Source organism: Hydra vulgaris, chromosome 02 (assembly GCF_038396675.1).
Source record: "Hydra vulgaris chromosome 02, alternate assembly HydraT2T_AEP".
Classification (NCBI taxonomy): Eukaryota; Metazoa; Cnidaria; class Hydrozoa; order Anthoathecata; family Hydridae; genus Hydra; species Hydra vulgaris.
The window spans coordinates 55,419,880-55,438,055 of NC_088921.1; the positions used below are offsets into that span (position 1 = coordinate 55,419,880).

Sequence of the window (18,176 nt, forward strand, 5' to 3'; positions counted from 1 at the left end):
CGCATGCTCCCGTGATTACTTTTTCCTTTTTTTTCCGATAAGTGGAAACAGACCTTAAAAGCACTACTTTTGTCTACTTTAAACCAGTAATTTTATGAAAGTTTAAAATATAAGGTTTTCTCATATAGCACTGCCATTTTGTTCTTGCGTAAATAGACCTCATAGTCTAAATTTGCTTATAGAATGTAACATACATTTAATTAAATTAAGAACGTTAATAAATAATTAATAGATAATAATTATCCATGAAACATTAAGTTATATCGTATTACAAAATAATAATAATTTTTTTTATTTCATAATAACGCATAATAATATAATAACGATTTAACGCAACGAATTAAAAAACTTCTTTAAAAATGTGATTAAAAGACAACCTGATCTCAGAAAATTCAACGTTAAGAGATGATCATGATTTTAAAAAACTAAAAGTTAAAAGAAAAACTCGAACTTTTGACTTGAGAAGAAACTCCACCAAACTTAAAGTCAAATCTTTCTTTTGATGGTGCCTTCTCATCATTGGGAGCCACGCTGAAATTAAAAGGAGAATCAGATACACTTTCTGTTGACTCATTTCCAAAGTTAAAAACGTTACAACCTAACTCAGCAGAGGGGAAGCTGCCAAACTGAACCGGATTTTGATCATAAGATTGTTGATTTGCATCAAAACTAAATGCAGGCGATTTAGCATCTTTAGTATTTTCAAGTACACCGAAACTGAATGTAGGTTCTTGAAAAGCTTGATTATTCTGCGTAAAATTAGTTGCAGAGGAAAATGTAAACGCGCTATGATCGGAAGATGTATTGAAATGTATGCCTGGACTTGCAAGACTAAACCTATCCATGCTAAAATTTTCCGACTTACTAGTTGGGAAAGATTCATGAGAAACTACATTAACAACTGAACCTGATTCTGATAGCAGCTCACTGTAATTAAATGACGAAGCGGGATTTGATTTTTGGTCTAAAAGGTAATTGAAAAAACAAAAAAACAAAGCAATGGAAATAAATATTATGACAAAATAATAACTTAATAAAAGATTAAAAATGGTATATTAAAAATATTAATACAAATACAAAAACGCTCACTTTTTATAGATTCTTCATTTATATCTGTACACTTCTAAATAAAGTTATACTTGTAACTATATATCAGTAGATTTATACAAAAAACTTAAAAGCGGTGCCTAACTATCTTACTTGATTTAACTGATAGGGATTGTGATTAAACATAGGGCGTCCGGTTCGAAAAAAAGCATCTCCTGGCGACTGTTTTAGCTTCTTCAGATTCTCGGCATGTTGATTAGGGCTAAAGCTAAATTTTGACAAAGGTGAAGAAGATTGAGTAATTTCATCACCTAAATAAAAAATAATTTTTAAAAAAGCAATAGCTATATATACTACGCAGTAATTGTCTACATACATAAAAATTCGGATTATATATGTAGTAAAATAGCTTGACAAAGATTTCCAAAATTAGACACACACATTTTTCATACATACATATATATATACAGTATTGGACAAAACATTTGCAACCAACATCGAACAATGCTAAAAAGTGTTCCTAATTTTACATGTCTTAAAAACGAAACGAACTATACTACCACAGCAAACAGTTCAGGAGTCTGGAGTCATAGCATGCCATGACATGAGCAATCAGCTGACAGGTGACAGCACACAGGCAGAATTTCGTTGACAAGTGCCATTTTGCAGCGGACAAAACAAGTGCAACTTTTTTGGTTTGTTTCATTTTCTTAAGTCTGGTCCGTGTCAACGTCACGGAAGTTTTTTAATAATTAAAGGAAGTATCCAGAAGTTTCCAGAAGCATGCAGAAGCTTCCAGAAGTTTCCAGAAGAAGCATCTGGAAGCATCCAGTAGCATCCAGAAATATCCAAAAACATTCAAATATCCAAAAGCATCCAGACGTATCCAGAAGCTTCCAGAAGCATCGAAAAGAAGCATCTAGAATCTTCCAGAACAGGTTCACACAGGTTCATTTTACTATATAAGAGACACTTAAATCGACATGTAATTCAGTCAGTATATGGAAGTCAATCAGTCAGTATTATCAAGACAGTTTATCGAAGTGAGTTTTATCAAAGTGTTTTATCAAAGAACATCAATACAAGAAGTGAAATACAACAAGTGTTTCATTACATCAATACAGTCCACATCCAAACCAAGACGTTGTGTTTCACAGAGCATTATTGTATCATCACAAGGTATATGTAACACGGTAAGCCTTGAGAAGCGTGATTATTTATTTTTATTATTTTTATGACTTCAAGTGCAAAAATGGCTCCCGACAGTCTTGAAAAAATGGACCGTATGAAGACTATGTTCCAAATATCGTTCTACGGGGAAGTTGGCAGCAGATAACAAAGGTGGAAGACGGCGTTCCACCACTTCTAGAGAGGATTCTATGATTGTCAGATCCGTCAACAAGGATCCCTGGATATCATCAGTTGAGATACAAAAGCAATTAGAGCTGCCTGTATCGGACCGAACAATCAGACAATGTGCTGTTGAAGCCGGATTGTTTTCTCGACGCCCTGCAAAGAAACCACTGGAATGTGCAGAAATGGCAAACTGTCCTGTTCAGTGATGAATCGAAGTTCAACATCATTGGGAGCGATGGCATTTGCCGTGTACATCGACCGGCCGGAAAACGTCTCAATTTACGTTACTGCCATAAGACTGTGAAGCATGGTGAAGGCAATGTAATGGTCTGGGGGTGTTTTTCTGCTAACGGTCTAGGTCCAATACATCGAAACGATGGAATAATGGACCGTTTCATGTATAAAAATACCTTGAAAGATGTTATGTTACCTTATGCTGAATGGAATATGCCAATAAAATGGGTTTTTCAGCAAGACAACGATCCGAAACACACTGCAAAAGTAGTCAAGCAGTGGTTTCAAGACAACCACCTATCGGTGATGGATTGGCCGCCTCAATCTCCGAATCTCAACCCTATCGAGAACCTGTGGGAGATCGTCAACCGCAGAATTAATCGTGAAGGTGTTCGTAATAAGGATCAACAATTTGAACAAATCCAAAAGGCCTGGGCAGCGATTGCACAAAGTTTCATTGATCACCTGATCGAATCTATGTCTCGAAGATGCAAGGCTGTGATTGACAACAAAGGATTCGCCACGAAACATTGATAGCGAAATACAGCTTGGTCAACATTTTGTCGAGTTGCACTTGTTTTGTCCAGAAGGAAATCAACTTTTTTTAATACTTTTGATTAATTTATTAATTTTCGTGTACAAATAATGAACTTTGTGATGAATAAAACTTGAAGAACTTTGTCTCTAAACAGTTACATAGTTATTTCTCTAAATTGAAAAAATGCAGCACTTTTATATAAAGAAACTAAATTAGCATTATTTGGTTGCACTCGTTTTGTCCGATACTGTATATATATATAATATATATATATATATATATATATATATATATATATATATATATATATATATATATATATATATATATATATATATATATATAAACTACAGGTTATAACTAAAATATGAAAATGGTTTTAAAAAACAAATAACTTCTAAATACTTTCAACATTATTTCGGCGTTCTAGACCAAAAAACTCATCTGTAGTTTGATCAAGGGGTGCTATAAAGTTTCCAATTGGAAGACGAGTAATACTTTCTTTGACTACGGCTCGCTCTTTTTCCTGAATATAGCAATTTTGCAATTGCAAAGATTGGAGATATGAAGCCGCCTCCTTCTCTGGCTCTACCGGTGGGGGAATATCTTTTACTACTTGACTATAAGAAAAAGATACATTGAAAAGTTTTAAAAAACTATTTTAATGAATAACATAAATGTATAAATACCTTTTTTCAAGCTTATAGCTAGATAATTTATTCATAGAATACTTATGAAAACTTGGAAACTTGGGTAATTGAGGCATTTTTAAATAATTACTAGAAGTTTGATTTGAATCTCGGTTAGTCATTTGAGATTGTTGAGCGACTATAAAATTAGGAAGTCTTATTTTTGAGTTTCCTATTCTTGTTATATGCAAACTTGAAGATTGTAATATATCGGCTTTCACTACTTGTTGTGGCAGTTTTGGCACAAAAGTTGACTGATCATGTGGAAATTGACTATTTTTTATCCCATCGTTTACTACATTTAGTTGTTGTAAAATAGGTTCTATAAACAAACAAAAAAATCTTTAAAAACAGACTTATTTTTATAACGTAAAGTAATGAAAATCTTATACTTTCATCTGGTATTTTGTCTTTCAGAAAGGCTTTATTCTTAACATCTTCCGTGTTTTTTGCTTTGTAAACTTCTTTTTTATTCTCAAGGTCATTAATCTTTAAACTTAATGCAGTTTTTTCATCTATCATTGTAGGAATTTGAATATTCAAATTCATTATTATCCTATGAAGTTGAGCTCTAACTAAAGCTAAGGAAAATAAACTTATAAAAACAACATAATTAAAAAAAAAATTATCTTACAGCAATATTATACAATCTATACTAAATATTATTATATACCTATATAAAAATATGATGATATATTCAACTTCTTAAATCTACTCCAAAATAAAAGTTGTTACTATTTAAAAAACACAATTAAAGTAGCGCTTTTTTTTTTTCCATTTTATTATCTTATGCATGCACTTCAATATTTTTAGATTTAAAATCAAATTTATTTTATTAGACTCCTACATAAGTTTTTATCTAAGTATTTATTAGACCCATATAAAACTATTTATCTTTAGATTAAAAGTATTTATTAGGTATGATAAGTTATGAGCTTCAAACATTTACAAAGTATAATATCAATTTATTCAACTTTAGATATAAAAATTCTGCAAAAATTCCCAAAAAATATATTTACTAAGATTTTGGAGAGTATTACTATTTATAATATTATATTTAATATAACGTCTTAGTTTACATAGCAGTATGAAAAAAAAACTGCAAATAATATTAGAAAAAGAACCCTTGAAAAATTATTGGCTATTGAAAATCTATACCAATGGCACTAATTTTTTGAAAAATAAAAGCATTTGCGGTTGCAAGCAACTGATAATAAGCAAAAAAGCTTAGTGCAGACATACTGTAAGCCATTGTTGTATTTAAAAGCTTTAATTCTTTTTATTGTGCTGAAAATATTTTCTGCAGTTGCCACACTAATGCACAATGTCAAATATAGTGCCTAAAGTGCTTACTAAGTACTACCATTATTAAAAATATTGAAGACATAATAGAATTGTATTTTACTTTAATGTTTTATGAATTAAAATATTTAGATTTAAATAAATAAAGCAATTTAAATTTGATTGGTCAAGATTATTATCAAAGCCATTAATAACAAGTATTATTAACAAAATATAATCTGAAAAAGATTTTGCATTTTTTAGCTAAATAATAAAAGCACTAATTGTTAAATGTTGACCCCATGTCTTTTATGTGACACTATTTTTAAATTTTCCTTTGGCTTATAATAGCTTTGGGGTCTTTCAGAACCTGTCACTACACTACTGATTGTAAGAAAATTTTAAAACTTTATGTACAACTCTTTTAAATAACCATTAGAAAAACATAAAAAAGAACAACTTTTCAAACTCTTGAGTTTAAAAAGTAGTTTTTTAATTTAAATATTTCAAAGTCTCCCACAGCTAATTTACTGACTCATTTGAGTATGCATATAAAATATAAAGTAAGATTTTTTTGCATATTTTGTTTCAATAAGATCAGCAAAACACTTAAAGTCTACAGCTTATTCTCTTATAAGTGATTATGCAAAGGTATATGAACTACCACTGTTTTGAGACATAATGTTGGATTCAAAAGATAACCCACAGCTAACTGTTTTAGTGGTTACTGATAGAGGAACAGAAGAAAGGTATCAAAAGGGTATCAAAAGGTATCAATCAATCAAAGGTATCAAAAGGGTATCAAAAGGGTATCAAAAGGGTATCTAGGTATCAAAAAAAGAATAAAATAGCCATTCATAACTTCCTCAATTATATTTTTTGGTAATTGTCACAAATGCACCGGATTACCCACCACTTTCTTACTCTGGATTTTATTCTTTATCTCTACAAATCCCAAAATTGTCATTGTATGGAATACTGTTGCTATATCTGGAGCAAAAATGCAATGTAAACATAGTTGGTCCTGCTCTTGCAGCCAACCTTCAACCATTGTCACATTGTTGTAATGTTGTTTTTTTTTGTTTTTTCTATAAATACTATGATGGGCGCTGCTCTAAAGAGCTAGCATCTCTTGTGCCATCTACTAAAATACATTTCTGTGTTACTCGTCATTTAACTAAGTCTTATCTTTTTACTGCGACTATTTCTAAGTGCTTTAAACTAGTTTTTTAAACATCTTCATTTTCTTGTTGGAAATGAAGATGTTTAAAAAAAAATCACATAGAAATGCAATTAATCCAGTCGAACAAAGAATGGCTTTGGTTTTATGCCTGTATTGAAGACTAATTTTGCCTCACAACACTCTTGAATCATATTGGCACTTATCTGGAATGATAACGAATTTACGGTAAGAAAGAAAAAAATTTAAATACGCTGATGAAATATTAGCTGAAGTGTTTTCAAACACAGTGATTGATAACTATGAAACCTTTGAATTTATTGACACAGGAAATTCAAAAACCTATACCCAAGAGGTAACTAAATAAATTCAAGAATCAAGATCAAGTCATGTTGCATTTATATGGTGCAAAATTTCAAAATGTTTGAACATGCTGTACTCAGCTACGAGGAAAATATTTTCAAATTTTTGAAGAAATATCACTTCCATCTTGAATTTCTTTAAGTTATTGCCCTCTTTATGACTCTTTATGACATAACTTTTAATCAATAAGACTTTTTATAACATTAACTTTGCTTAACAATCACATAATAATTCATTCAAAAAGAGAAAAAAAAATTTCAAACTAAAAAGTTAAGGTAAATAAAATTACTTTTAGGAAGAAAATGAAGTATTTGATTGTAGAAAAGTACTAGATTTTTTGCAAAAATGATGGATTTAGAAACAATAGAATGGATAGACAGAAATATTTTAGGAAAAGAAGAGTGAAACATTATTGATTTTTTATTAGAATTGCTAGATGTAAACAAACAAACTTATTTTATTGCAGAAGATTTTGACTTTATTCAGGAAAATATTAGGTAGGTCATTTTTGTTTTGTGAAATATAATTTGAAAAATTATCACCTAAATTGCTAAGATAAAAAAATTATAAATAAAATAAGCTGCAAAATATTCTGTACAAATTACACAAAAAAGATACAAATGGATGATAGATGTTATAGCTTCTTCTTTTTGTCTTCTTGAGAATCCTAATAAAAGTTTTTTGTGTGGAAAAATAAATTTATTTACGTTTTATACTATTATTCTATACTATACAATCTATTAGATAACACACCTAAGTTTTTTAAGTTAAATTTTCAAATTTTAAGTTAAAATTTCAAATTTTAAAACTTTCTTGAAACATTTTCTTAAGTCATGAAAAACGAATTTAAAATAAACTGTAATTTTAGAAACTTATGAACAAATTACATCTTAAACATCTTTTCAATTCAAATATTGATACCTTTTTTGTTTTCATATTGTTGGATTTTGATTTCCATTTTTTGATGCATCTCGTTTAGCTCTGCTTCTAAAAATTATTAACTAAGTATGATAACATTCCATGATTTAAAACAAATTTATTTAATAAAATAATATCATAAAATAAAAATTTTCAAGTAAAGCCTCATTCTCCCCCTATGGTTTTCACTTTCTTGAGCAGCTTTCTACCACTACACCACTACTGCTTGTAGTCCAGACAACATTCCCCTTTTTACAAAAGTGTTCTTCAGAACTCTCTTCAATACTCACCAAACTAATTAATAACATTGTTTTTAAGCCTGCTGAAAAATTGTGTCTATGGTTCCGATCTTTAAAAACTCTGGAGAACACTTTGTTCTCTCTAACTATTGTCTAATCAGTCTTCTCTCTGTTATCAACAAAGTGTTTGAGTCTTTTAATGAACAAATTTCTAATATCTCATCTTGATTCTAATAAACTTACTTTCTGACATTTAAGACAGATTTTGATCCTCTTGTTCTACAGCTGATTTCAAATGATATAAAAGATTATCGGTTATATTATTATTTATATTTAATAAGGTCATATTATCATGCATCTATCTAATGCAGTAGTCGAGAATCTGCGGCTCCGAAGCCGCATGCAGCTCTTTTGTTGAAGAAATGTGACTCTTATATAGATTTACAATATTAAAAATTTTAACTTCTTTTTATTTTTACTTTTGTATTTTCTAGAGAAAATTTTTACAAAAATGAATAAGAAAATTACTTATTCCCCCCCCCCCCTCCATATATTTATGCACTATTTTTTGTCTCTATGTTTTCTAGTTTTTCATATATTTTTATGTACTATTCTTTTATGTGTCTATTTTTTCCAACTTTTCAAAAATGAAGGAGAAAACTAATCATTTTTGAAATTTTTTTGCACATATTTTTATGTACTATATGCCTATTTGCCAATTTTTTTAAAAATGAAAAAGAAACATATCATTGATGCGATGGTGCTTCGAATGCAAAGTACAAAAGCAAAAATATACTTGAACAATTATTCAAGTTTATATTATATATAACAAACCTATTTCAATTATTATTTATTTTGACTTTCAATTATTCAAATATATTTTGTAATTGTAATATAATTTTAGCTTTTTTGATATATTAAGACTGGTAAGTTAATTATTATTTATTTTAGCTTTAGTATTCAAATATTAAAAAAAAAATTTTTTTTAACGCATTAAAACTGGTAGATCATGAGCACCAAAAAAAGAAAAGCTGCAGATGAAAATAGAAGATTTAATAAACTATGGACTGAAAATATGCAGTTATAGAAAGTGATGGTAATCCTCTATGTTTAATATGTTCTGCGAAACTTCAGAATAATAAATCAAGCAATGTTGAATGACATTTTGAAAGAAAACATAAAGAATTTGCCCAAAAATATCCCGAAGGTGAATGCAGAAAAAAAGCTACTAATGAATTGCAAAGAAAACAATTAATTCAACAAAATTGCTTTTCAAATTATATTCATTCCAGATCGACCACAACTGAAGCAAGCATCGCATTATCATTGCAAATTGCAAAGCTGGTAAACCATTTACAGATGGTGAGTTTTTGAAGGATTGCATGTATACTGTTTATGGAATTCTATATAATGATTTTAAAAACAAAGATTTAATACTATCAAAGATTAAAGATATACCACTCTCGGCTAGAATCGTGAAGGAAAGAATTTTGAATATTGCAAAAGAGGTTTCAAACATGAAAATAGAAAATATTAAAATGACTGAATTTTTATCCCTGACTATTGATAAATCTGTAGATGTCACTGATATATCTCAATGTTGCGTAATGGTCAAATACTTAACAGCTTCCGGTGTACAAGAGAAACTTCTTGAATTGTTGCCTATGAAGGGACAAATGAGAGGGGAAGATATCGCAGAATCAGTTTTGAAATGTTTGGAAACCAAAAATATAAACATTGAGCATATAGTACCCGTTGCAACTGATGGAGCACCTGCTATGATTGCAAAAAACAAAGGCTTTTAAAAAATCAAACTATTTTCCAGTCCATATTTCTCATGAAATTATTTCATTTCATTGTATCTTACATCAGGAAGCTTTGGTTGCAAAATCTTTAGGAGCAATACCACTGCTGAAAAATTTAATGGAAGTCATTGTACCCATAGTAAATTTCATCTGAGCAAAATCATTAAATCACAGAATCTTTACAGCATAGTTAGAAGAAATGGATTTCATACATAAAGAACTAGTTACATTCACAGCTGTACGTTGGTTGTCAAGAGGAAAAACTTGAAAACGATTTTCTGAATGCTTAAGTGAAATAACTAAATTTTTAGCTGTTAAATATTATAATGAAGAACATTGCAAACTATTGAAGAATTCAGAATGGCTGCAGAATTTTTACTTTTTGCTTGATATAACAGAATATTTTAATAAACTTAATCTGAAGATACAAGGAAAAGGAAATATATCTACCCAGCTACTGGAAGAACTGATTACTTTTGAACAAAAATTACAGTTATTTTTAGATGATATTTCAGGAGACCAATTTATATATTTTAATAATTTACAAAACTTCAGGATGAAAATAATTTCAGAAGCAGAAAAGGTTGATCGTAAACAATTTTTTGAGATAACAACTACAATTGTTCACCAATTTGCAAGCAGATTTCATGATTTCAGGAAATATCAGGAAACATTAAAGTTTGTAATGCTGCCATTAAAATGCGATTTGACATTGATGGATTTAAATGCATTTCCTGAAATAAATATTGCAGACTTACATTTCGAGCTTGTCGAGATTTGGAATAAAAGTATCTGGGCTGATAAATTTGAAGCAATGCTTGCACATATCGCCATCTATTTAGAAAACATGAAAGATACACCGCAGGATATCATATTCCAATGCTGGACTTCACTGCCAAGTACTTATATAAATTCCAAAAAACTTGCTTTTGGTCTATTAATCATTTTTAGTTTAACGTATAATTGTGAACAATTTTTTTCATCGATGAATTTTATTAAAAATAAATACCGAAGTTGGTTAACAGATGAAAGTATGCAGGCTCTACTACAGTTGCATTCAACAAAATATCAGCCAAATTTAACTAAATTATCAAAAAAAAGTTCAAATCCAGAAATCACATTAAACTTCATTTCACCAATAATAATTGTTATTAACTATAGCTTTTTCTATCTTTTTAATATAATATGTGAATTTCATTTTGTGATTTCAAGTTAATAAAAAAAAAACTTAAAGTTTTTTATTTTTGTGGCTCTTCATTACTATTTTGAATTTTTTTTAGCTGTTATGGCTCTTAGGTTAAAAAAGGTTCCCGACCCTTGATCTAATGCATGATAGATACATTTGATGGTGGGAGCATAGCTAGTTGCTCTTAATATATCAAAGACTTTCAATAAAGTCTGGCATGCTTATCTTCACCATAAAGTCGCTTTATATGGTCTATCTTGGAAAGTTTTTGAGATTATCAAATCATTCCATTCTATGTGATATCAAAGTTGTCCTCGAAGACTAACTTTCTTCATTTCCAAATCTGGGGTACCGCAAGGTTCTATTCTTGGTTCTATTCTCAGCTTGGTGCTGTAGTGTTCCTTATCTACAATAGTGATCTACAATAGTGATCTTTAATAATAAAGTTAATCAAACTAATCTTTTAGTGAAAAAAAAGTTTTTTGTTCTTGATAAAAAAGTCATAGCGAAAAAAAGAGATCCTAAATTGCTGAGGCATATTGCATTTATATTAAAGAGAAGGATTAAAAATGTTTGGGCTTTTTTTTAAAATTAAAACAAAAGAATACCAACAAAAACTAACTTTTTTGTTTTAGTCTTCATAATATACGTCACAATCTACAGACTTGATAATTTATTCAAGCACCTTTTATTCCTAAGAGTTTTAGTACATGACGCCATTAATATTTTTACTTGTTTTAAAGATCGATAATGTACTAAAAGTTCGAATAATTAATTCGAAAAAACAATGACGTTATGTACTAAAACTCTAGGAATAAAACGAAAAAAACAAGCTTCGACTTTATGCATTTTTTCTTGTTTTAATCAAAAAAATTTAGCCGAAACGTTTTTGGGCAGTTTGGAGTCCATTTAACATGTTAGATCAGGTTCCTCTATCACCTAAATCAAGTTAAAATTTGGAAATCATTTAAAATTAAAGTAGCTGATCCAGTTTGTTTCAATTAAAAGCAATAACTATTCAGTTTGTCTAAATTAAAGGGAAATAATTTTTCCTCATTTTTCATTGAAGAGTCGGAAAATTTTTACTTGCAATGGTTAAAAAACTTAGTAGATTCAATACCTAAAAGATGTTATGCAATCATTAAGACAAAAGACAAACAAATTGACAATTAACTTTATATTAGCAAAATAATTATTTAACAGATGATTTTATTTTTCTAACTCAAACATCTCTCCTGTGAAACTTAAAATTTTATATTGCAGACATTATTATTAGCTCATAAATCATCAAAAACACAATGTTTTCAAAAATTATTGCTTATAAGTTGGAAGGCTAAAAAAGGAGGGAAAGAACATTCCGTAAGATTCTAAACAGGTTTCCAAAACACTCTGGAGTGTTCCATTACATTGTGTAAGATTCTAAAAGGTTCCATATTTTTTAAAGAAAGTCCAGAATATTTAGGTCAGTTCAAGAGCAACATGGAAGATTTCAAAACCTTCAAGAACATTTTTGCACACTAGAATATTCTAGAATGTTTTGGAAAATACTAGAATCAACTAGAAGATAATAAAAGTTTTGGAAAGTTCAAAAAATCTTGTTGGTTCTAAAAAAATTATGGTGCATATAATGGTGTATATAATGACATGTTATTTGAGGTTTACACATCTATCAGATCAAAATGGTTGACAAAGTAACTGCTCATCAACCTAGTAAAGCAATCACAAAAAACACAATTGCAACCTTATACATTAAGAAAATGCACAGAAAAATGGTTTCTTAGTCTTCCAAAAGAAATTTACCTCCCCAAGGCCAAGAAGAAGAAGCTGCATAATTGTGGTTATAACCCTCTCTCAACTCTATAACTCCGAAACACAAACTGGCTTTCCTGCACAAATGCTGCCAATGAACTAAATAATGACTTGAAACTGATTAAAGATATCACAATTTTCAAGTAAAAAATTGACAAGGAGTTAAGCAAAAGAGCTTTGAATGCCATTAGAAAGCATGCCTGGTAACTTACTGGAAAACTGATACCACTAGCACAATTTTCTTCTCAAACACTATTTAAGGCAAAATCTCTTATTGGTCAAGATTTAATAAAAACTAATCAATTTTTAAAAAGATTTACACATGATGACAATAAAGAACGAAAATAGATATTGCAGTTTGTAAAACAACAATATTTAAGCAATAAAATTTCTATTCCTCTAGAAAATAGTTGTCAGGAAAAAAAACATAAAAAGAACTTACTTCTATTGTATAAATATAACATTTTTGGATAGTATAGTACAGAAAATTTGGAAATTTTACTAAAAAAAAATGCTGATTTTTATTGCTTCTACATAATGATTTTTTTTTAATAAAAGTTTTTCATAATAGCATATTTGCATCAATATTTTTGTAAAATGAATTCTTTTTGGTGATGTAAAGCTACTAGATAATTGTATAACATAATAAAACTTTAGATGCCTTTAGCATTAGAAATGTAGTAAAAAAATTTTTTTATATATATATACAACCCTCAGAAATAGAAAAATGAGGTTGGCAATAATTTGCAGACCTCAATCTTTTAGAGGTAGGCTTCAGGTTGGCAAAAATTATTTGATACAAAGGTCTTACCATAAAACAAAAAAATGCGGTTGGCAATTTTTTGCCAACCTCAAACACTTTCAGGTTGGTCAGTTAGGTCAACATTGCCGAATGCCGACCCTAGTTCCGAGGGTTGATATATATATACACTACTGTCCATAATTATTTGAATGATCATACTTTTTGAAATAAGATATCATGGTTTTACTTACTATTGGGAGAGAAACTATAAGCAAAGTCTACCTGAATTATGTTATCTTCCTTTCTATTAGGTTTAAAAAAATTAATATAAGTCCGATTAGATTAATTTATAATTTACTTGCCTTTTATTCACCTTTAGCAACAATAACCGCCATACATTTATAACCGCCATACATTCATAACGCCATAACCCTAACCCTGACATTTTATTTAACGACTTATCCAATTTGTCAAATTTTATTCCACTAGTTTTATCGACGTCTTATGCATCATTTGGCATTAGTTTTTGACATTACTTTTAATTCCTCCCATAAAAATCCGATAAGAGAGATTGGGATTTAGCCTTGATTAGGGAGGCTAAATCACTTTATTTAATATATGTACATATATATTATATATACATATATATATATATACATATATATATATATATATATATATATATACATATACTTTATTATATATATACATATATATATATATTATATATACATATATATATATATATATATACATATACTTTATTATATATATACATATATATATATATATATATATATATATATATATATATATATATATATATATATATATATATATATATATATATATATATATATATATATATATATATATATATATATATATATATATATATATATATATATATATATATATATATATATATAGGGTAGATTAGGGTAATATGAGCACCTTGGTAATATGAGCATACTTAAAGATTTCTAAGATGCAAGCAGTAAAATTAAAAATGCTATAAATGTATTTTTTGAATCGACTTTATGTGGTGATAACATGAATCAGTATAATTAGCGTAAACTTATATGCAGTAATTAGCGACGATCATTTAAATAAAGTGCTATTAAATTTTTTGCGTTGTTAAAATAATATCATCACGCATGAATAAATCTGTGGCGCAAAATTTTGGTGCTAAAATAATGAAATTAATTTTTTTATAAAGAAAAATATGTTAGCTAGAAATCGATTCCATTTTTGTTTGAAAAACAATGCATAAAAACATTTAGTTTTGAATTTATTTAAAGTTGCCACTTTTTGTAAAATTACCATGTTTAAATTACCCAGCATTTTTCATTTAAATTACCTAGTTTAAATTCCTAAAATTGCAGGGTTTTAATTGATTTTGAATAAAAACAAAACATAGTAAAAGATTTTAATATTTTAACAATACTTGATTCTTTCTTTATTGTATAACTCAAAGGTTTGAGTTAATAAAATTAAAAAAATAATAAACTAACTTTTTTTTGTGTGCAGAAAACAAAGTTTCAATAAAAAAGTGGCTTAAAATTTGATCTTTTAATGATAAGTTTTGTTTATTACAAATCATTATACTCCAAAAATTAGTTCTAATCATCAGGTTAGTTTTTTTTTACTTAACTAGTCAGGTTAGTTTTTTTTTACTTTTTTGAGCTTTATTAAAGTGTGCATATTACCAAGTGGTCTGGGTAATATGAGCACTTTTGCTACTAATTTAAAACCTGTGTTTTTAAGAAAAATTTTGGAAAAATTTAAAAAATATATATATATATACATATATAAATATATATATATAGTAGATTAGGGTAATATAAGCACCTTAAGCAAAAATTGGAATATTTTATATAAATTTTTTTATGTAAATATATATATATATACAACCCTCGGAATTCAGGTCAGCAGTAGAGTTGGCATTCAGCAATGCCGACCTAACTGCTGACCTGAAAGTGTTTGAGGTTGGCAATTTTTTGCCAACCTCAAACACTTTCAGGTGGAAAATCTTTATATAATTTCTATGTGGAAAATCTTTTATTAGTTATATTAGTTTTAACTCAATGAACTTCAATAAAATTATAAAAACAAATGCCTAAAACTCCAATACTAAAACTCAATTGATGATGATTTAGTACAAAAGACACATTTAAAATTGTTACTTCTTGATACTTTGGCCATAAATATTATTAAAAATAAATAATTAATGAGATTAAAAATAAACAAAGATTACAATTTTACTGATCTTCTGAAATAATTTATAACTAGTTAATTAATTGAGGTTCTCAAACTTTGAAAACCTGTTTTCTTGAAAATATCAAATATGGACAAGTGTCTTTTGTACTTTAATCCATTAACGCAAAATAAAAACTCAAAACAAAAAAATATTATAGCAAAAAATATTTAAAACTTTCAAACTCTTTTCTAAACTAAACTTTAATAACCTTCTGCATCTAATTTGGCCACTTTTAATTTAAAGTCACGAATTTCTTTCGCTAATGCACACTTTTCATATTCTTCCTCATAATGCAACCATTTACTTCTATAATTTTCAGATATTTTTTCAAGTTTTTCTCTAAAAAAATGATTTTTTTAAAGAAAAATGAATATGCTAAACTATCTTTTAAATTAGTTTTAATCATATCATCATTTATAAACTGTTTATAAAATAAATAAGAGCTATAATTTATCAGATTGATTTTTTTTTATATATCAAAGAAACCAAATGAGTTAATTGGAAAGTTTTTTTTTAAAAACTTCCCAACTTTTTGCAGTACACAATTAAAAATTAATTGTGTAGTGCAGAAATTTTCTGCAGTACGCAATTTAAAAATTAATAATTTTTGTCATCACAATAATTATGAAGACGCAACATTTTGAAAATTGAAAATTTTTGCAATTAAATAAATTTATAATATGAAAATGAAACAATTTTGCAATGCAAGGTCCTCACAGGAGAAGCTGAATATTTTATTTTATTTTATTAAAGTAGATAATATTCAAGTTAAGATTATCTGAAAGTATCAGGAGCTTAGCTGACATGAAATATGAGAATTAGTAAACTGAGAATAATGAGTAAATTGTTTTATTACAATACTTTTTTATACAATTTCTTGAAATAATAAAAAGACCTTTGTTCTTACAATATTAATTCTAGAATGAATTTTGAATCTGTAAAATAGAATAAAAGCTTTCATTCCAGTTGGAAATCAAGTGATGACATAAAAAGCGCATCCCTCTCTTGTGTAAATTATCTAAAATATGTAAAAAGGACACAATTTCCTATTTTTAAAGATATTCTTGAAATCACCATTTTCACAATCTTAAAATTTGAAAAATCATTTTAATAATAAAATAATAATATAAATACAAATATTAAAATAAACCTCTAGACTCCATGTTTTTTTTAAAAATTAAAATTAAAAATGTCATTCAAAATTTTATTAGACAACAGAGTTTTGGTGCAAAAAGGAAAAAGTAATAGAGTTCACAACTTTTGCCTTTCTCAATCTCTAAACTAAATAGTCAGCTTTCCAAATCGCTTTCCAGACAATCTGAATCATTTACCTTCTCTACTCGACTTATGTCTTGTTTCTAATCATAGTCAGTGCTCAGATCCTCCACATTCACCTTTAAGTGCTTCTGATCAGGGTTTAATCTCTCTAAAACTATTAATTCATTCTTCTTCATCATCAGAATCCCCCTATTATCATAACTCTTACAACTACATTAAAGCTGACTAGGACACTTTCCGTGATTTTCTTCGTGATGGCACTTGGGTAGAAATCTTTCTTCCTCCTGCTGACAAATGTGCTTCTTACATAACTTCTTGGATTCAGGCCAGCATGGAATCTTTTATTACCTCTTGACAATTTCAAGTCAAGCCTCACTCTTCTCCAAGATTTTCCTCACATTGTGCTGCTGCAATTTCGAATTGAAACAATAACTTCCTTTTCTACCAGAAAACAATTCTCTAGAAAATAGATGTCTGTTTACTACTGCTAGAAATCTTTGTAAAAAGGTTTTGTTTAATTCCAAAGCCTGCTATTCTCAGGTCATGAAATCTCGTATTTCATCACACAAAAAATATCTCATGAATTCTGGAGAATCTTGAGAATCTGGAGAATTAACAGTATTAAAAATAAGGGTTATTCCACCTCTCTTGTATTGTTATTCCACCTATATGGTTCAGATTTTGTCACCTCACCTAAAGACAGCTAAATTGTTTGCTTAGAATTTTTCATCAATATCATCTCTTGATTTCACTAGTTGTGTTCCACCTGATAGAGCCGACAAACAGGTTGATCCATTGCTTAACATTCTTATCACTCCAGCTTCTGTGTCTAAAGTGATTTCCGCTGAGACTCTTCTACAGCTTGTGGTCTGGACAACATACCAATAAGTGTTTCAGAAGTGTTCTCAAGAGTTGTCGCCTATACTTTTAAAACTTTTTAACAAGTGCTTATCAGAGTCTTGTTTTCCAGCATCTATTATCTCTGTTTTCAAAAATTCTGGAGAGCCATCTGACTCGTCTAACTACCGTTTCATTAGTCTTCTTCTTATCATAAGCAAGGTTTTTGAGTCTATAATTAACAAACATTTAATCTATAATCTTGAATCTAATAGCTTACTTTCTAATCATCGATATGAATTTCGATCTTTGTGTTCTACAGCTGATTTGCAAGCAGCAATAACTGATAGGTTTTATCGTGCATTAGATATAGGTGGAGAGGTTATGGCTTTCGCTCTTGACATTTCTAAAACT

At 28.5% G+C, this 18,176-nt stretch overlaps 1 protein-coding gene across 2 annotated transcripts in view; it reads right to left on the reverse strand.

Moving 5' to 3' along the window:
• Window positions 1-203: 203 nt before the first annotated feature.
• The window catches only part of LOC101238518 (uncharacterized), a 33,060-nt gene continuing 15,087 nt past the window's right edge, over window positions 204-18,176 (reverse strand). For both annotated transcript variants that reach the window (XM_065791417.1, XM_065791418.1), the window contains exons 5-13: window positions 15,856-15,986; window positions 7,610-7,675; window positions 7,307-7,355; window positions 4,257-4,435; window positions 3,865-4,186; window positions 3,581-3,795; window positions 1,201-1,358; window positions 1,090-1,123; window positions 204-964 (exon numbers count right to left, since the gene is read on the reverse strand). In XM_065791417.1, the coding sequence (XP_065647489.1) occupies window positions 426-964; window positions 1,090-1,123; window positions 1,201-1,358; window positions 3,581-3,795; window positions 3,865-4,186; window positions 4,257-4,435; window positions 7,307-7,355; window positions 7,610-7,675; window positions 15,856-15,986 (1,693 nt within the window). In that variant the 3' untranslated portion in view covers window positions 204-425. The remainder of the gene's footprint in view (window positions 965-1,089; window positions 1,124-1,200; window positions 1,359-3,580; window positions 3,796-3,864; window positions 4,187-4,256; window positions 4,436-7,306; window positions 7,356-7,609; window positions 7,676-15,855; window positions 15,987-18,176) is intronic.